The 21,045-nt window shown below is 49.7% G+C and overlaps 1 protein-coding gene across 1 annotated transcript in view; it reads right to left on the bottom strand.

The window, feature by feature from the left end:
• CACNA1H (calcium voltage-gated channel subunit alpha1 H) overlaps positions 1 to 21,045 on the bottom strand; it is a 108,001-nt gene that overhangs the window by 41,107 nt on the left and 45,849 nt on the right. Inside the window, exons 9-13 of the mRNA XM_063171616.1 lie at positions 7,250 to 7,401; positions 5,884 to 6,069; positions 4,748 to 4,865; positions 3,172 to 3,327; positions 224 to 314 (exon numbers count right to left, since the gene is read on the bottom strand). Of these exons, the coding sequence (XP_063027686.1) occupies positions 224 to 314; positions 3,172 to 3,327; positions 4,748 to 4,865; positions 5,884 to 6,069; positions 7,250 to 7,401 (703 nt within the window). The remainder of the gene's footprint in view (positions 1 to 223; positions 315 to 3,171; positions 3,328 to 4,747; positions 4,866 to 5,883; positions 6,070 to 7,249; positions 7,402 to 21,045) is intronic.

The following is a 21,045-nucleotide window of genomic DNA, read 5'->3' as shown; positions in this document are numbered from 1 at the left end:
GGAGGAGGGAGGAGACACGGCTAAAAATTCTTGGGGAACGTTTAAATTAGAAAAACATCTGTCTAAAGGAAATATCAGTGCTCATTTAGCCTCCCCTACACTTTGCAGAGCTGCTCTGGTGACTTTGCAGTCAGATTAATTGCTAAATTAGCTGGATTCTTCCATTGTGGAAGCAGAGCTGCAGCTCCCAGATTCCCAGGAAAATGCAGACACAAAGCCCCACCTGTTGCTCTGAGGTCTTTCAGCTTCTCAAACTCGTCCTCGAAGTTGGCAGATGTCTTGTCCTCATCTGTGTCTGACCTGTTGGCATCTCCCTGCAGAGAGGAGGAGGGTAATTAACAGACCCAAGTCATTAGGATTCCTCAGCAGCTCTGAGCTGCCTCTGCTCCCGGTGGGTGGTTTGTGCCAAATTCCCTCTGAGACCACCCTGGGAATGATCCCAGGCAAGTCCCTCTCCCTTGTTTTCACTCATTTGGACAGAAAGGACCATGCTGTGGTTGTCACCGTGTCCCTGCCGTGTCACTGTGCTTCCTACACAGCTCCAGGAAGAGCAAATCCCAGGGGAAAACATCCCAGAGCAGCTGGAATTGCAGGAATGACTGAGAAACCTGGCACGGTGGGGCTCCGTGTTTGCTCTCTCTGTGATCCCTGCTGAAAGCACTTAGGGTTTGATGTCAAAGGGTGTCAGAGGGATTTAATTCTCTGTTTGACAGCACTTTCAAATTGACTTAGATCTGGAGAGCCTGATTTGCACCCTCTGTGCTGGCTGGGATTGTTTTGGGAAATCTCTTGGCAACCTGAGGCAGAGGGCATGGGGCCAGTGTGCCTGGCAGCCCTGCAGCAGCTCAGGACAGGGAACAGCCACCCTCACCCTGCCTTTCCTCCTGTGATTCCAGCTCGTTTTGGACAGATCTGCTACCAGAGCAGTTGATCAGCCTGGGACAGAGGAGCCATCCTCAGGCTCTCCTTGCTCAGGGAGGGATTCCAGCAGGATGCCAGCAGGAATCAGTCTGGATTCCTCAGTGCTGCAGAAACCTGTGCAAACTGACAGCAAAGGGCTGCATGGAAGGGCTGATCCCAGAGAAAGCAGCACAGTTCCTTGCCTGGTGCCTGGACAAACCCCCCCAGTTTCCAGAGGCACGGTGAAGTGGCAATGAGCTTCACTTTGCTGTGATTTATTGCCAAGAGCTGCAGCCAGGATGACTGAACGGCTCGAGCTCCCTGATTCATCTTTGTTTCACAGCAGAAACACCAGTGCAGAGTGGATGAAAGATCTGCACAATTTTGGGAGGTTTGCCTGCTCTCCCAGAGCAGCTCTGGGGGGGATTTCAAAATGACATGGGAACGGTGTAAACACAAATATGCAATTATGGCCCTGCTTGAAGTCTGGCTACTTGTACTAAACACAAATGTACTAAAAATGGGTTTGTGGCCATTTAAGTCTGTTCTCTTCTAGGAAAACTCCTGGCAGACTTGCTCCAGAGGCAGATCAGGAGCTGGGATCAGGCTGAGAGCGTGTGCTGTGCTTCACAGGACAATTTTAGCGCCCTTGCTGAAGCCCTGCTGATGGTTCTGAGTCGAGAGCAGCTCTCAGCTGTCCCAGGAGTCCCCCTCCAGATAAATAAAAGAAACACCTGAGCAAATGGAGGAGAAATTCCCCTCAGTGCCTCCTGTGACTGCTCAGAGCAGACCCTGTCAGAGGCAAAGTCAAAGAGGTCACACCAAGAATTCCCAGTGTAGCAGCAGAGCCAGGGATGACAAAAGCAAACCCAGCTCCACAATAATTTGTCCTTGGTTTACAACCAGAGCAGCCTGGTTTGGTGGAAGGTTCCCTAGCTGTGGCAGGGGGTTGGAACCAGAACTTTAAAGTCCCTTCCAAGCCAAAGCATTCCAGGATTTTATGATTTCCCAGTGCAAGGCTTGAGAGGAGCCCTGGCAGCTGAGAAGGGTTTTGTGTAATGCCTCTCCCTGAGACAAGTGACAAGCCCACAGGCCTGATGTCAGGATTGATAATAAATGGGAGTGGAGAGCAAAATGTGCCCTGCAAATGCCATGCCTGTGGTTGCTGGCCCTTGGGGTGAATGATCCAGGCTGGGAAAAGCAGAGCTTGCACACATTTAAATCATGGTCTGAAACAGCTCTGAAAGGAGCCATTAGGGCTGGGCAGGGAAACCACAGCTTGTCTGGAGGAGCAATCAGGCACTCAGAGAGCTCTGGCTTCACATCAGCACCGGCTTCAACCTCCCACAGGGCAGGGGAGGAACGGGAGCTGCTCCCTGCAAAGATCCCTAAAGGAGAAAACTTCCTTCCACCTCAAAGCATCGTCCTAAAGATCTGAAAATTCAATGTCAGGAACCTGGGAATGGGTTTTGAGCAGCTGAGCTCCTGGCTTTAAATATTCCAGAGGGACAGAGTCCCAAGGAAAGGACAGGGCTCATCCTGCCTGGTCCTCAGGGCTGGAACATGTGGAATCACAGGATAGAGCCATGGACAGCACGGATTCCTGAGGGGAAAGTCCTGCTTAGAGCCCTGAGCTCCCTGCAGGACAAGGTAACCAGCCCTCATCAAGGGAAACCAGCTGGTTTAATCTGTTTGGATTTCAGTAAAACTTTTGAATGTATTGAAAGCCTGAGTCCCACCACACAGGAACACAAACCATGGGGTATATGGGAGATTTGGTGAGTAAAATTAATGCTAAATTATTTCTTCTAAATCACACAGCAGACTGTGTAGGAGATCAGAGTCCTGGTCCCCCAATTCCCAGTCCACATCCAGTTTGGCTTTAAGATTGACTCAGAAGAGCTTCACATGCCCACCACAGATCTTCTGCACCCCTTAAATTAAAATTTAGGGCTGCAAAGATTGATCTAGAAGAGCTTCAGGTGCTCACCACAGATCATCTGCACCCCTTAAATTAAAATTTAAATTTAGGGCTGCAAAGATTGATCCAGAAGAGCTTCAGGTGCTCAGCCCAGCTCATCGGAACCGCTTAAATTCAAATTTAGAGCTGCAAAGATTGATCCAGAAGAGCTTCAGGTGCTCACACAGATCATCTGCAGCCCTTAAATTGAAATGTAGGGCTGCCTGCATGGGTGGATGTTTTCCCTGCCATGGATCATCCCCACACGTGTGTGTCAGGTCTCTCCCCCTCCCTCAGCCTGGAGGTCTCACCTCTGCCTGGAATCCTTCCACCAGGATGGCCACCAGGAGGTTGAAGAGCACGTAATTGCCAAAGGTCATCAGGGCCACGAAGTAGAGGGCGGCCCAGGAGGAGGTGGAGGCCATCCCGTTGTAGAGCACCACGTTCCAGTCCTCCTGCGTGAGGATCTGCAGGGAAAGGGAACCCTCAGCTCCTCTGTGCACTCAGTCCTGCCATTCTCCCTCTCCTCCTGACCTTTCCACCGGCAGCTCTCCTGAGATGAGGCAGCAGGAATTGCCTTTGTCCGGCTCTCTGCACGTGATGTCGGATCACGTTGTAGAAATTTGCCTTTATTTAGATCTTTGCACCTCTGCTGGCCAAGCCTGCCCTCCCTGCAGGCACTGGCCTGCCCACAGAGGACACTTTAGATCCAAGATATCCCCAGGTGAAGGATGCACTGTCCTAATCCCATTATTTCCTGGAGGTGTTGCCTCCTTTGATAACCATCAGAAGATAACAGACCTGAGGCCTCAGATCTTGTCTCCTTTCAGGCTGCTCTTTAGAAGGCAGCTGGAGCTGAAGGAAAGGGTAAGGGACAGGATATTTAATGAGATAAATGACATTGGGTGGCTCCAGAACCTCAGGGAAGTTGTTTCCTTCAGGTAAAAACATTGAGAAAAAAAAAATCCCCATCACTGCAAAGCTTTGCTCTGAGGGATCTTCCTCAGGGATTTTCACTCTCCAGTTTCAAAAATCTTAGAGAAATGGATGACAGGCTGATGTTCCACATTAATTCTTGCAATGGAAACGGCCTCAAACCCCCTGAACCAAGGTGGCTTTGGGGACAGGAGTGCTGCACTGAGTCATGCTGCTCAATAACCTTCCTGGGACACAGGACTGAGCCTTTGTGCTCCGTGCCAGCTGCATTTCCCAAGGGACTGGGAGGAGAAATGCAGCAATTCATGTGTTGGAAAGGGAAAAATGGGAAGCTCTGAGGCTGGGGCTGATATTGTCCTTGTTCCTTTGTGAGCATTTATATCCACAGGGAAGGCTCTGGCCTGGTTTCCACCTTGAGTGATGCTACTCTGCCTTTAGAGACTTTATTTACACTTGTTGCACTCAGATTCTAAAGCCTGAGCTTTGAAACACAAAAGTCTAATTTTTATATTTAAAATATCCTTGAAACAGCATTAACCATGATTCCTCTGTTGTGGAACTGCCAGGAATTTCAGGCACAAACCAGGCTGCAGAGGAAACACAACTTTTTATATCAAGGCTTCCCCAGCACCTCCAGCTCTGATTTTGGAGAGGATCTGTTACTCCCAGTCACACAGAATTGGTTGCAAAAGGCAGTGAAGGAGACAGAGATCTGCAGAGTAGGAGCAGGATGGGCAGCAAAAAGGAAAATAAGAGTGGATGCCCTCCTTTTACTTACAAGAGATATGGACAGCACTGATTTGGAGTAGATTTCTTCTCCATCAGGGCTTTTAAACCCATCTCTACCCTAATAACTCTTCACTCCAAATTTGACACCTCCTGGAAGAGTTTCATGGAATAAAAACTCTTCGTGTTCCCCCTTAAAACATCCCTGAAGGATGCAGAGCTTACCTGGAACACGGTCACAATGGCCCAAAGCAAGGAATCAAAATTCTTCCTGTCTGGAACCGTGTCTCCCGTGTCGGTTTTCAGGCTGAACTTGCACCCAAAAAGATGCATGCCAAGGATGCTGCAGTGGGGAAAGAGGCAGATGGAAGGAACACCTGGGTGAAATGTGGTTGCAGGGAGGATTGCAGGGGTTTTACGGACACTTTTCCACTCCCAGTGGTTTTTTTTTGACCCCGCAATTTGGTTCTCCTGCCTCACATTTCATTCCAGTTGTCTGCACTGAAGGAAAATCCAGGATTCTCCTTTGTCTGGAAAAATGACAAACCATGCTGCCAGCTCTCTGGTTTCCAATCAAAGGATTCTGAGGGGCATTAGAGGGTCAAACAGACAGAAATCTTGGAGTCTGCACGACTTCCACCCCAAGTCTAACACTGGTATGGTCCAGTCAGTGACAGGCACAGCTCAGGAGCCTCTGAGGGGCAGTGATTGCCTGTTTGTGTCCTTAATTCACCTCTGGAATGATGGCATTCCATGAAAAACAGACCAGAAAAGGGTGAATATCCCACTGTGAGCATCCCCCCTGATGCCTCAGGTTTTGGCTTTTCTATTTTTCTGGTTCTGTGCTGCTTTAGTGGGTGGGTCTGGCTTCACATTAGGGGATGGTGAGCTCTCTGCACAGAGCAGGGAGACAAAACAATTCCTGCTCCAGCTGGGGATCAAGGACAAATGATCCAAATCTCAGGCCCAAGAGCACAAACAACGTGGGCTGAGGAGAGAAAAATAAGCAGGGTGGAACTGCATAACCTAAAGCTGTAATTGGACAATTAACTCCAATATGCAAATGGAGCAGAACTTATAAAAGTGAGAGACCCCGTGAGCGGTCGTGCATTTTGGGACCATTTTGGTTCATCTTGGGTGTAGCCCTGGCCAGGCCCAAGGTGGATCCATTGAGGCCTTTTAATAAATCCCTACTTTATTCTTTAACTCTGTCCAGCCTCTGTTCTATTCTTTAATTCTTCCATCCTCTGTTCTAGCCCAGCCTTCCCAAGGCATCACCCCCACACCAGCGGCGTGTCCCCATCCCTGAAGTAGAACAACGCCTCAGGAAGAGCTGAAGTACCTGAAACACCAAGAAATACCTGAAGATGAAGATGAAGAGCATGAGCAGCATGCAGAAGGTGGCCACGTTGTCCATGGTCTTCATGAGCACCACGAGCTGGCGGCGCAGGGCGGGCATGAAGCGCACGAGCTTCAGCACGCGGAGCAGCCGGAACGTCCTGAGCACGGACAGGCCCCCGTCCGACTGCCCAATGATCTCCCAGACACTGTGGGGACACGGGGACACTGCTAGCACCAGCAGTTCTGCTCCCTGGCAGCTGATCCCCCCAAGAATCTCCCCTTTTCCTGCTTCTGGAAGCAGCTTCACTCCCAGTGGCGTGGTCGCACCTCTGGTGGCACGGTTCATCTGCTTTACAGCTGGTTTTGGGGTCAATTCCCTCCTTAATTCCCTTTTTTTGCCTGAGGTTCTCCATGTCTGCACCACAATAATAATGTGGATCATAATTTTATCCCAGGAATATCCATTCCTATGATATAGGAGTATCAGCACAGCTCTATTCATTAAAACAAAATCCAGCATCTCTTAAGGGAATTAAGGAAACAAAAACCCACTTCAAGTCAATAGGATCAATAGTTCTTATGTCTCTTGAGTTATTTATCCTCCTTCAGAACATCCAGGGGGATTTTTGGGGAGGTTGGTTTGATCAGACCACAGAATGACCTTTGTTCAGAACCTTGAGCCTTGTCTGGATCAGAGGGATGTGCCAAGGGCACTCTCCTGGTTTACATCTCTGTGTTCCTGGAATTCTTTGCCCCAAATTACTGATTGAGGGGTGACCAGAAAGGATCCCAGCACTGGGACAGTGTTCCTGGGGAACACAGCAAAGCAGGGCCCTCCCTTCCCCTCCTGCTTGCCCAATTCCAGCCCAGCTGGGGTCATCTGGGAGAGGAGGGCACTGCTGGGGTATGGACACTCCCAGGACCCCTTTCCCAGGACCAGCCACGCTGCACTTGAGTGGAAAATCCACCCCAGTGCCAGATGTGTGGCATAAATAGATTTTCCTCTCCATCTGCCAGGTTGATTTACTTTGGACAGCTCTCCTAAGGACAGGAATCCAAAAGTCCAGCACAATTACAGCACACCCCAACCCTGGATTAACACATGGAATCACAGAATCACCAGGTTGGAAGAGACTTTGAAGACCATGGAGTCCAACCCAGCCCTAACACCCCCTCACCAACCAAACCATGGCACTGAGTGCCAAATCCAATCCTTTTTGAAAGACATCCAGGGATGGTGACCCCACCACCTCCCTGGACAGACAGTTCCAGTGCCCAACCACTCTTTCAGTAAAAAACCTTTACCTAACACCCATCCTGAATTTCCCTTGCCATCCCTGATCCCCACCCCACTCCCCAGCAGAAAAACCACAGTGAGGGAAGAACCTGATGACCACGATGATCCCATCAAAGATGTTGTAGGGGTTCTTGATGTAGCCAAAGATGCCAAAGGCCAGGAGCTTCAGGAGCATCTCCAGGGCAAACATGCTGGTGAAGACGATGTTGCTGATCTCCAGGGCATTGGTCAGCTCATCTGGCTGTGGGCAGAAAAGCAAAATGGTCAGAGAAAATGGGAAATGTTCCTCCTGCTGGGATTTGTGCTCCTTCTGGAAAGCCACGGAGGGAAAAGAAATGTCTGAGGGAACAGCAGATGAACCTTCTGGAGTTCCCTGTGAGTTTTACTGGGATCACAGGATCCCAGCCCAGCTCTGGAGCAGCTGGAGAACAATTGTGCCCAACGCAAAATAATTCAAGCTAAGCAAAGGAGAGGGTTTGTTCACTGTTCCAAGCTAGAATTATCCAGGCTGGAATCTGCCTGGATTCACATGGATCACTCACTGTTCCAAGCTAGAATTATCCAGGCTGGAATCTGCCTGGATTCACATGGATCACTCTGCTTTTACTGCACTGACTCCAGCAGAACTTTATGGGTGCTGCTATGTAGGAATATAGGATATTCCTGTATGTGATATAGGAATATCAGCCCTATTCATTAAAACAAAGCATTTTTCTAATGCTCCTAAGAGCATTAGAAAAAAAATACACCTGAAGTCAGTGGGATCAATAGTTTTATGTTTTTTTAGGCACTTAACTCCCTTTGGAAATTGCCCCCCAAACCCCCAAATTGTGTTTCCTGAACCCAGCAGATTTTAAGTGCCAGCAGTGTGGCCCTGAGTGCCAGGAGTGCATTCAGGATCTCTGAGTTTCTCTGGGTGCACAAGACTTTAATGGAGCAGAAACCCAAGATTTTTCCATGCCCCTCTTCTATCCCAGCACCACATTCCCTCGGGCTTCCAGACATTCCACTCCTTTCCTGGGAAGTGCAGCAAAGCCTGCCCAGCACCCAGGCTCCCTAAACTATGGGAAAAGGTGGGATTGATCTGCTCCCTCCCTGGAGCTGCTCCTTCCAACAGCACCTGGCTCTGCAATGAGAATTTCGAGTTCCAGGCCGGCTCCTTTGTGAGACAAAATGAGTCTTTTTCATTTCCTTTTCCTCAGAGTAATAACATTGTCTGGGAAAAAGTGTGATTTTCATATCTGACTCATCTCCTGGACTGATAATAATTTCCTTTATTCCCCATCCCTCGTTAGGGGGGTAAAAATCGGCAGGTTTGGGGGATGCTGTTGCACTACTGGAGGTTCTGTAACACATCCACACTCAGCAAATCCAACCCCTGGCAGTGGAAGGAGAGGGTGAAAGAGTTAACTGGGATTTGGGAAGAGCCCACACATCCCCTCCAGCCCGTGGGCTGCTAATGAGCCATCATTCACTGCTAAATTACTCCCTGCAATCGTCTGTCTGCTGCTCAACCATTTATCCAGGGGAAGAGCACTCAGAGCTCCAGGTTCTAATCCATAAACTCGGATCGCTATGGGATACCAGGAAGGGAAGGACTGGGAAATTTGCAGGGCCCGGTTCCCTCACATCAGGCAGAGCTCATCCATCCTATTCCTTGCCAAAACTACCAGGTGTCATGGTTTGGAATGAAAAAATTAAAAATTAAATCCAAATTTTAAAAATATAAAATTATCAAATCAAAGCCACTACACAAAATTAGTATTTCCACCCAGTTTCCAACTCACACCTGGGGAGAGGCAAAAAAACCCTCAACCTCATCAGAGGCTCAGGGCTGCTCTGGGATGGAATTTGACCAGCTCTCCACAGAGACTGATCCCAAAACAGCCCTGCAGGCTCCCAGGCTGTCCTGCTCCAAGCCACAGGTGCTGGCAGCGTCCCCGAGCTCTCTGTCAGGACCTGGCACGTTCAGGGTCCCCCCAGGCAGAGCTGGAGAGGGAATTCTTGACAAGGAGCAAAAGAACTCATTAAGGTCTGGGGTCCCTGCAGGCACAGCTGCTGGAGCAGGGTGTGGGTGGCAGGCTGAGGCTGGGAAATGAATGGCAACTGTCAGCAAGGAATCACACAGAATCCCAGGATCTCTGAGGTGGGAAGAGACCTCCAGGACCATCCAGTCCAGGATGGGCCTGATCCCCACCTTGTCCCCAGTCCAGAGCACTGAGTGCCACCTCCAGTTCCAGTTCCTGACCAGGCTGGGGCAGTTCCAATGCCTGACCACCCTTTCCATGAAAAAATTCCTCCTGATGTCCAACCTGAACCTCCCCTGGCACAGCTTGAGGCCTCATCATTTCCTCTCATCCTGTTGCTGATTATCTGGGAGAGGAAGCCACCACCATTCCTGACAGCTTGCTGGGGTCGTTCTGTTTTCCCTGCTGTTCCCCAGCACTTTTTCCTGGGAAACATGGAAAACCTGCCCACTGCCATTCCCAGAACCTCATCCTCTCCCACGGAGCAGCAGCCTCATGCACTGAAGGCAAATGTAGTGTGGGGTTCTCCAAATCCCCCTTGCTGCTGCCAAGAGTCACAATTTTATCATGAAAATTGGGCTTTCTGGTGGTCGCTTCAAATCCCCAATCCTGGAATGATGTGGATATAGAAGCACAGAATGGCTAAGGTTGGAAAAGACCTCAAAGATCTTCAAGTGCATCATGATAAGACAATCTCAGAGTCATCACCAAAAAAGTCAGAGTATGAAAAGCTGAACAACCTAAACACCATAAGGCAAATAAAAGGAATCTGGACATTGTAACCCTCTAAAATCCCAAGTTCCCTTAGGCAAACCCAAGATCCTCCTGTGGAGCACTGAGCCAATCCTGAATTCATTTCCCAATTCCCTTTGACGATTTGTGCCCCTTTTTTGCTTTGTCTCCAGCTCCGTGGCTTTTGCCTCCTATTGAAGTGTGGGAGAAAATCTGCAGCGATCTGTCAGGGAGGGGAGAGAGGCCACGAGGGACGGGGACAGGAGAGGACAAGGAGGTGGCCTGGAACGTCAGCAGCTGCGCCCAGGAGCTGATCCAGCAGACTGGAGCGCGGCAGGACGCCTGGGAAAGGTTGACAGACGGCTGACACTGCAAAACCTCACCTCAGGGATCTTCATTATCCTTCTGGGATGCTGTTTGGAGGCAGGCAGCGCTAATGTGATGACAGGGCCAGCTGTGAGCAGGGATGTTGGAGCGGGATCCTGCCGGGACACCGGGCAGGACCCGCCGGGCACCGACAAGGACGGATGGCCCTGAACGGCGGCCAAGCGCTGCTGGGAGCTTGGGGATTGTTGGAGAGGATGCTGAGGAGCAGATGAGCCAAACATCCACTGCTCCAGCCTTCCAGTGTAATTATCTTCCCCTGACACCAACGGGAGCCGGGGAAACGGGGATATTTTTATGCCTTCTGAAATGGTTTATTGCTCGCAGCGCAAATTTCCCGCTCGCTGACGAGCACGGATCCACGAGGAGGGTCAAGGAAGGGACACTCAAGATGGATTTGGCCATTCCCCCGCAGTCAGCCACTAGGAGCCACTGTTGATTTTGTCCGAATTAAAGGCAGTCCCAGAGCAGGAATTTTTCCAGGAGTCTTTTTCTCCGGGTGAAACAAATCGTTGATTTGCTGAAACCAAAGCTTTTCATGGCGAGGATTATTTTCGTCCAGCTTTCTGGCTGGGAGAAAACGATATTGCAACAACACTTTCAAATTGCTGCAATGTCTCGTTGTGACCTGCTCAGAGCTGGAAACTTCAGACTTCTGGCTCCAGCAGTGGTTCTGTCATGAGATGCAGCTCGGGTTGGGATGTGTAACAAAGCTTGGCAGCAAAATGAGGCACTTCCAGGAGAGTTGGTCTAAAGTGGAGATTTTTGCTTTTTGCCAATTTTTTTCGAAGCCTCAACAATTCTGGCAGGGTAAATACCTGCCCTCCATTGGGCTCCAAGCTGCACCAGGAAAAAATTCCTTTTCCAAACACAAAGAGGGTGAGCACGACCCCTCAGCAGCTCTGGGGATCTCCACATCTTCTGCTGATGCAATTATTGACCTTTACATCAGTCCAGGATTCCAGGGCCAAAAGGTGACCATGTGGAATTGCAGGAGGATCCAGAATGCTCAGGAATCCCCAGAATGTGGGAGAAGATGGGCAATGCTGGCATGAGGATCCCCCAGGCTGGAATGGGAATGGTCGTGCTCGAAACTGTCACCAAAAACCAGCACAGAATGGTTTAACCCCAAGTCCCACTGGCAGATCCCAGGGAATGCTCAAAAAAGTTCAGATTTCCGTCTAAAGTTTACAATTTCAGATTTAAATCATCCTTGAGCTGCAGGGTTAAATTTCCCTCTATCCAAGGGAAGGGCAGGAACTGTGTGGGATCAGTTTGGGAGGTTTCAGCATCCTTGAGTTTAAATAAAAGCAAGCCCTGACTGCAGGCAAAACACACCCCCTCTCTGCCCATTTTCAAGGCCATTTTTATGCTGCTGAATATTCCAGCGATTCCAAACTATGCTTTTATTAGGGACAAACCTCAAACAGTTCATTCCAAGTTCAGATAAACAGACCCAAAAAAAAAATCCTTTCCTAAATAATTTTGGTCTGAAAACCTCGGGAGCTGAGAATCTGCCACTTGTGGTTTTAGCAAGGACCCCAGAGCCTTCCAGGAACCACGGAATGCAATAAAAGAGAAAAAAGAGAAACCCATCACGGTCCAATTATCGATGGCTCCTCCAAGCAGACAATGAAGGGTGGAATTTGCAGCCTCAGATTGTCTTTGTGCACCTGAATTCCTGCAGTTCTCCAAGGACTGGGATCTCTTTGTGCCTCCTTTTCCTCTCGCCCACCTTCTCCCTCATCTCCTTTGATTGCTGCATCCACCAGCTGCTATTTTACATAATTTAGGCTCGGTCTCAGCAGGACAACTGAACACCTTTCTGCTCTGAAACCCAGAAATAATCACACCTGCATCCCTCACAGAGGAGAAAAGGTCTCTTCCACACCACCTCCTCCCTGCTGAATGACCAGGGAAGTTTCCAGAGTTAAAAATGTTGTTTTCCTTCAGAAATCCCCCTCCAAAGCAGCCCAACTTTTCCTGAGCTGGGAGATCTGAGAGTGGCAGAGCCCCGAGGAGCAGTAAACAAACCCAGAACATTGAGTCTCATAAACATCCTTTGCACTTGGGTTGTTTTTTCTCTTAGTCCCGAGCCTAAAGCTGTCAATGGGACTTGCAGCGCTTGTTTATGTTGGCTTTTCTGCTTTGGATGTTGCATTCAGCCCACAGAGGCTCTGACCAGGCACAATAATGATCTGTCAATCCCTGCCTGGCTCCGGGGCACTCCTGCTTCCTCCCCTCGCCTCATTTTTGGGCAATTATAATTCTCCAATTACCAGGTTTTCCACTGCCACAGAGTTCACCTGTCTGCAGCCCCATGCCAGGGAATTAAAACCCACAGAGAATGCAGAGAAGGAACTCAGGGAATTTATGGAGCATCCAGTCCCATCTAGGGGCACTTTCCAACCATCCCAGGGGGCCCCAGCCTGGCCTGGGACACTTCCAGGGATCCACAGCTTCTCTGGGAATCTGTGCCAGGCTTCCCCACCCTGACAGGGAGGAATCTGAGCATCCCCCAGGAGAAGAAAGGGGGGAGGAGGGATGTGTGACAGCTCCCAGTGCTCAGTTACACGCAGCAGGGACAGGCTGCCCTGCTCTGCTCACTCTGCTGGGTTTTATTTCCAGCTGTGTCATTCCCCTGCCTCTGGAGCAGCCCGGGCTAAAATCTCCTTTTCCAGGGAGTTCCAGGAGGCAGAGGAAGCAGAGCTGTCAGGGGATGTAAGTGACACCCCAGAGAAGATGAAGGCTCCGTTTTGACCTTTATTTTTCTCTCCTTCTTTGCTTGTCAAAGATCAAACTGAGCAATTCTGATATTTCTGAGGTAAGTAAACAAGCCAGCAAAGCAAACAAGCAGAACCCCCCAAGCAATTGCAGACCTGGCTGCTTCCTCCTCTGCTTTCCCTGCCTTTAAAAAAAATCAAAATCAACCCCAGGAATAACACAAGTGGCTTTTCAACTCCTGCATCTGAAAATATCTCCTGTGTAAACCATTTGGACGAAGCTTATTTACTACAAGATTGGACTCTTCATGTCTGAAAATCAACTTCAAACTGGTTTAGTCCATCTAGACCACAGGAATTGCCTTCCTTTGTGTGATAAAACTGCCTAAAAAAAAGGGTTTGGGTGGTGTTTTCCCAGGCTCATGAGCACAGTTCAAAGTTATTTCTGCTCTCTGGCCTTGGAAAGGGATCAGGGACTTGAACCAGGATATCCCAGCCTTAGAAACGGAGATATTTTGCTATTTTGGGGTGCCACTGCCCCAAATTTAACAGCCAGACACAACCACAACCTCTCAGAAGCACAAGCCCTACTCAAGAAGGGGTTCTCTGTTATTAAAGGCTCTCCTAAAAGTCATGGCTTTAAGGAGTTTGTGCTTTCCACTGAAAAAAAAAAAAAAAAGTGTCACTGAGAGATTTCCAAATGGGCTCTGCTTCAAAGTAGGCTGGAAACAGAAGGAAAAAAAGATCTCCTCCTTGTGCCTGCTGATGGATGTTCCCTCTCTGGGTTTGGAATGAAAAGTGGAGAATTTATTCCCTCAGTCACCTCCACTCTCAGGTTTTATGCCTCCCTCTAAATGGGATCCTTCATGTGGAGCGATAACAATTTAATTGAAGATAACTGATGGTAATTTTTCCTCCTTTCAATTGACCTGCTTGATCTCCTAATGCTCTGCAAAGTTCCTTTTAACTCTCTGCTCCATGGTTAACGATTCCATTCCCAGATGCAAAACTCTGCTCCTTCCTGGAGCTGCCAAAGGGACATTGTGGGGTGGAGGAAGCACCAAAACCCCAAACCCAGCAGAGTTCAGTGACCAGATTCCAAATTCAGGCACCCCCCAAGATTTTTGGGCCAGTCCCTCCAGTTCAGGTTGGGATATTGGGAAGGAATTGTTCCCTGTGAGGCTCTGGCAGATTCCCAGAGAAGCTGGGAATGTCCTGGACAGGGCTTGGAGCAGCCTGGGATGGTGGAAGGTGACCCTGGGGGTGGCACTGGATGAGCTTTAAGGTTTTTCCCAACCCAACCCATCCCAGGGCTCTCTGTCTCCAGGCTGGGAGTGTTTTCTCTGCAGAAGAATCCCTGGATGCCACATCTCCCTGTCCCGCAAGAAGAGCCACGGACAGAGCAGAGTTTGCTCTCTGGGATAATCAACTTCCCTCAGAAGCTTCCCTGGCAGGAGATCCCACGTGGCAGAACATATTTGCAGTATTACTTTCCCATTTCTCAGTTTCATTCAGCAAAATGCAATTTCATTTCCAGTGACATAAATGCCAAGCAGGATTAGATCAAGTGCTGCCTGCTCCAGCCTCTGGAGGACGGGACCAGGGCAGTCTGAAATGTTATCAGCAGAACAGTTTGGGAAAGCAGGGCAATCAGCTGGCTTATATCTGGGTGGAGGATCACTTGGACTGACAGATGGCTCAAAAATAAGCCTTAAAATGAGAAAAACCCACCCAAACCCTGTAAAACAATGCCCCAAAGCAGGCCAGCAGTGCTCAGGTTCAGTTATTAAATGAGAAGTCACAGCAGGAAGGAGCCAGCTCTCCAAATAAGCAGGGAATGGCTCCAGCAAAGCCCCAGGAGCAGCTGGGAGAACTGGACTCTGCACACTGGTGCCACGGTCAGGAAAAAGAGGGAAAATGGGAAATGTCTGCTGTGCTGGGTGCAGGGATCACCCTCAGGAGCATCCCAGGAGATGCTGTGGCCCCTTCCCAACACCCCAGAACCCGTCACTGGAGCCTTTTCCCTGGGAATGGGAGCAGGTTTCTCCCTGCTGCCATCCCACCCTGCATGGCCTTGGCTCCTTTAAAAGCCTCTGGCCAAAATCCAGGGAATTCATCCAGCCTGAATCATTCCCATCCATATGCTGAGCAGCACCAGTGGATCTGCTGGCCAGGACAGCTCAGAGCAGGGCCTGGCCTGACTCTCATCCAAGAAATTTGGCTTCTCCCTCCCCATAAAAAAAATTACATTCACACAAAGAATTTTATCCACACGGTTCCTGCCCACTGCAAAGCTGTTTTTGACCATGCTCGGTGCTGAAGTCAATAATTAATGACCCCAAAATCATCAGCACAATGCCTGAAATCAGCTTTGTTTGGCTGGTTAACCACAAAGAATTAATTTTTAAAATATAATGCAGCATTCCTACTGATTTATGGTCCTTTAAAACATATATGAATAAATACACCTTTATATTTAGGCTGAAGATATCTCAAATCTCATTAATTTGAAAGAAGAACGAGGCTCTACCTTTTCCTTTTAGGTGTGAGCTGAGTCCTGGGATATGAAGAGTTGGAATATTTAAGACTGGCATACACACAAAACCCATGGAATTTGCTACAGCCCCTTGCAGGTAAAAAGGAACAACAGAGACCCAGCCTGAAGGAATCTGCACAAGAAATGAAGGTTAATGATGGATTTTTCTTGAGAAAACCCTCCAGCCGCATCCCACAGCTGCCCAAGAGCATCACAGGTGGCACCACACGCACTGAAAGTGGCAGGACACGCACACAGAGAGAGAGCAAAGAACCATTTCCAGACTCTTTGATGACACTTTAGCAATGACTCCATGATCTTTATCCAGCTCCTGGCTCTCTGCAACCCCGGGATCAAAGACCTTTGGGTTGTCATTAGCAGGCAAACCCAATAGAAGTTGTTTACTCCGGCCGAGTTAATGGCACTGGAAATATTTAATCAAAAAATGGACACACTCCCCCTATTACTGCCAAGATGATTCAGAAGGGGCCACTTAAATCTGGTTTGTCAAGCCATTACTCATCCCCTGCTAATAGAGCTTTATGGAGAGTCCCTTTGAAAAATGCACTTTGGTGATGCGCGGGCATCGGGAGATGAAACGCGTCAGGGGAGCACAGCAGGGGCTGTGCTGGGGAGGAAGGGAAGGTGGGCATGTGTTTAGTCTGTGTTTCAAAAAAAAAACAAACCCTTGTCTTAGTCATTTGTGCAGCCCAGGAGAGGAGCTGGAGAGGCTGGAGGGGGAAATGAGTTCAAGGAGAGGGTAATTCTTGAAAAAAACACGAGCCAGCCGCTGGAGCCGACCTCTGAGTGCCCAAGTGGGATGTGAGGAGATGGGAGAAGGTTGGGAGAGGTTTTAAAAGGTTCAAGGGTCTTGGAATAGGAGGAGGAAATGGAAATGTTGGAGGACAGCAGGAGAAAAGCTGGGGTTGTGTCTGGTTTGGGCACAGGGAGTTCTTTAGGGGTTTTTGTTTGGGGAACTGAATCCCAGAATGGTTTGGGTTGAAGGGACCTCAAAGCCCATCCAGTGCCACCCTTGCCCTGGGCAGGGACACCTCCCACTGTCCCAGGCTGTCCAAGCCCTGTCCAACCTGGCCTTGGACACTTCCAGGGATCCACAGCTTCTCTGGGAATTGACACAGCTCCCCACCTCACAGGGAGGAATGCCTTCCCAGTATCCCATCTGTCCCTGCCCACAGTCAGTTTGGAGTCATTCCCCCTGTCCTGGCACTCCAGGCCCTTTTAGAAGATGTCTCGCCACCTTTCTTGCAGATTCCCTTCAGGCACTGAAAAGCCACAATTCACTGACCCCAAATCCTCTTTTCCAGGCTGAACAATCCCAATTCCAGCTGATCCCAATTAACCAGGGCTGTTCACCTTCTCAGTGCCAGGAAACCTCTGAGCACCCTGACATGGCAACACTTGATCCTGCCTTAGAGCCTGGGCATGGACCAGCTGAGTTGAGCTCTATTTATTGTGATTTTTGTGGCACTGGATCAAAAAGATCCTTTGGGATCTCAGGATCCAAGTCATTCCTAGAGGGGGTAACTCACATTTTCCACAGGCTGATGAAGTTCAGGGACATCCAGTGGGGACAGCACAGCTGGAGGAACCTCCAACCCTTTTATCTCTCTAGACTGGACTGCCCCAAGTTTGACACAGCTTCCCAAAGAGAGAAATGCTCCCAAACTGCTGAAGATCCCAATGTTTAACAGCACAGAAACTATCATCTGCAAACCCACATCTGGAACCCAGGCAGCAGCTCCTCCCTGCTCACACCAAACACAGAGCCAGGAGAACAAATCCAGGGGAAATCCACCTTTCCTCCCCTGCAGCAAACCCACAACAACCCCAGCAATCATCCTGAGCTGCTTTTTGTCTGGGAAAACACAAAGCAGTGAGAGCCCAGGGTGCTGCAGCCCTGAGCCAAGGCAGGCAGATGGGAACCTTGGAGCTCCCCGTGAATTATTGATCTCTCCTTTCAGCCACCAGCACCAGACTAAAGCAGCAATTAAAGCCCATCCACCGGGATCAGAAAGGGAAAGCAGAGAGACAAAAAGGTACAAAAGCAGGGGCCGTGTTTGCCAGCAGCCTCCAGCACGTGCAGCTGGCACTGGGAACCAGGGGTTCTCCTGAAGCTCCTGCTCCATTTCAGCTCGGCAATTCTGGAATCATGGAATGCCCTGAGCTGGGAGGGACACGCCAGGATCAGAATCCAGATCCTGCCCTGCAAAAATCCCACCCTGTGCATCCCTGGGAGTGCTGTCCCCATGCTCTGGAGCTGTGCCATTCCCTGGGGAGCTGTTCCAGACACGCTCCAGGGAAGAACTTTTCCCTAAAATCCAAACTAAACCTCCCTGGCACAGCTCCGGCAGGGAGCAGAGCCCTCAGGAGAAGCTGCAGACCACTTGTGCCTGAGGAATTTAAAAATAAACGTTAGAAAATAACAACAACAAAATAGAAATAAAATAAAATAAATATTAGAAAATAAAAATTTAAAATAATAAAATACAATAATAATCAAGAATTAAAAAAACAACAAGCACCAAGATCCCTCCTGCTCGCTGAGATGAGAGGAGCTTGTTCTGCTGAGGCAGGGAAGGACTCCAGAGGTCAGGGAGGAATTCCAAGGATACTAGAGGAATTCCAAGGCAGAGCTGCCCTTCAGCACACTGGGATCATCTGGATCTGCACTGAGTGAAATCCTGGAATTTCCAAGTGGGAGCAAAAAGCAGCAGGAGAGCTCAGTGAGTCTTGCTCCTCATCCTCTGTCTGTATCCCATAATTCTATCCAGGCCCAGGGTTTGCACCTGGCAGAATTTCAGAGTCTGGAGATGGCCCCGAGCTCCCACATTTTCACCTTCCTGACAAAAAGAAACCGCCAATGAAATGAAATTCTATGAAACCACCACCAATACTCACAGAAACCACTGTGCTGACTTTGCATTGTGATTCTCTTATCATATTTATTCCTAACATTGGGAAAAGAACAAAAAGGTCTGGAAAACAGGACTTCAAACTGAGGAGGTGACTTTCCACTGGATTTTTGACTTTCCATGGGATTTTTGACTTTCCACGGGATATTTCTGATTCCTTTTGCAGGAATGATGCCTCACCCCCAAGCCTGCCCTGATTTTCAGTGTGGTTTTATTGTTATGGGAACGAAATGATACAGGAAAAAATAAAAAATCAGTGGTTCTAATTTGATATAATGACATCAAATCACTGCTAAAATAATGAAATTCAGCTGGGTTAGCCCTAATAACAGCAGCACTAATTAAAATTATTGCAGTTCACTATTACTGTGGGCTTGGTGAACACCTGAGGCTGTCCCCAGGCAGGAGTGGGTGAGTTTGGGTTTTGGGGGTCGTTAGTTCAGCCTTGGTGAGCTGGGCAAAGGGGGCTGTTAAGGAGCACTAATTACCCACCACTAATTACAGCAGCAATAACAACACCTCTGCAATCACCCTGCCAGGCTCTGCCAGCCCCTGCATGTCCCACATCCAGCTGGGGAGGAGATGGCAGCAGGGACAGCTCTGACAAATAAATAAACCAGGATTTCACTGGATTCAAGCCCCTGCACATCCCACATCCAGCTGGGAGGAGATGGCAGCAGGGACAGCTCTGACAAACAAACAAAGCAGGATTTCAGTGGATTCCCCATCCCTGGCAGTGTCCAAGGCCTGGAGCAGCCTGGTGGTGGGAGGTCCCTGCCCATGGAACAAGATCCCTTTCAAGGCTCCTTCAACCCAAACCATTCTGGGATTATTTCTTTTGTAACTTTCTCTCTTCCATGCCCCAATCAAGTGTTTTTTTTTTCCTGTTTTTTCCCAGCCCTGCTGTGGCTCTGAGTGGCAGAAGTGAAGCATGAAGGAGCAGACCCAGAACCAGAGCTGCTCCAAGCCCCTGCTCAGCCCAAACCCACAGCTGCTCCAGGGCCTGGATCCACCTCCTGCCCCCAGGAAAGAACCAAACCAATCCAAATCCTCCAGGCAGGGATGGCACAGGCAACACCAGGTTGAATTTGAGAGTGGGAGTGAGAGAATTCAGATTGCAGCTCCTGCCTGGTGGCTTTCATAAACTCCTAAAGCTCCACCACCAACCAACCCACCCTGTGCAAACCCCGAGCTCCCAAAAACTCCTTTCCTGCTGGAAATCCCCCTGGTGGGCTCCCAGAGCAGGCAGGCCATGCTGAGAGCTGCCAGATGATTTTACTTGTGGCATCCACAGCGGATCTCCAGCAATAATTTGCTGCAAGCCAGGCTGGAGGAGGTGGCGAGAGTTTCCATGGCAATGAGCTGGCATTGCCTTGGTGACCACGGGCTGCTGGCGCTGCTGAAGCACCCTGACCTCTGCACAGCTGAGCACAGCACGGAATTTCCTCCTCGCCTGCCTAATGGTGGCTTTTATTGGAGCTCAGCCCCAGCCAGGAGTTGCCTCAGGTGGTTGTGCAGAGCCAGGGAAGCATCCCTGAGCCAGCCCTGAATTAACCTGTCCCTCAGTCAGCTCCAAAGAAGCCCCAGCTCCAGTCCTGGCTGCTCCTGAGCCTCAATCCACCCAGCTAGAAAATGAAACAGAGGAGACCCAGCACTTCATTAGCCCAGACATCAAAAGCAAATTAATCCATCAGCGTTTAAAGGCTTTAAGAGAGGGCACGCTGAGAGACAGATGTGTTAACAAGGTGCAGCAGTGGCTGGCACATCAAAAAGCAGCTTTGCAGCTTCCTCTCAGGTGAGGAGTTCATGCAGATTTCTGTGGGAGAGTCAGAGCTGAGCCTGTCTCCCTCCAAACCATCTCCAGATAAAGTTTGTGTCAGCATCAAAGCCTCATCCTGAGCTCACATGGCAGGAAATTGTTGCAGCTCTGCCTTTGAGAGCTCCCAGTGCCTCCTCTCCCAACTTTTCTGGTTGGACCATTCCTGGCCCAAAACCTGACCCCACTGGAGCATCCCTTGAGCTCCTTTTCAAATCCAAGCCCTGCACTCCACAGCCCCACAGTGATTTCCATGGAGATGCTAAAAAACCCTAAAGGCATCCTTGGGGTGCAGGGCAGAAGTTTGGGAGAGAGCAAAGGCTGGGAGAGTGAGGAAGGAATTGGGGCCCTGCTGCCCCTGAGCTGCAGGGAACAGGCTCCAGTTTGGCTCCCAAAACAGAATTATGGAATTATGGGATGTCCTGGTTGGAAAGGACCCACAGGAACCATCCAGCCCTGCACAGACACCCCAACACCCCCATCCTGGGCATCTCTGGAATGGTGTCCAGACACTCCTGGAGCTGTGGCAGCCTTGGGACTGTGCCCATTCCCAGGGCAGCCTGAGCAGTGTCAGCACCCTCTGGAGAAGAACCTTTTTCTAAAATCCAGCCTGACCCTCTCTGGCACAGCTCCAGCTGTTCCCTGGTCCCGGGAGCTGCAGATCCAGAGGAGTTTCCCCTCAGCCTCCTCCTCTCCAGGCTGTGGCACAGAAAAGTCCATGGACATGGCAAAAA

Source organism: Melospiza melodia, chromosome 18 (assembly GCF_035770615.1).
Source record: "Melospiza melodia melodia isolate bMelMel2 chromosome 18, bMelMel2.pri, whole genome shotgun sequence".
Lineage (NCBI taxonomy): Eukaryota > Metazoa > Chordata > Aves > Passeriformes > Passerellidae > Melospiza > Melospiza melodia.
The sequence above is the reverse complement of the archived record's forward strand: the minus strand, read 5'-3'. Positions and strand labels throughout refer to the sequence as shown.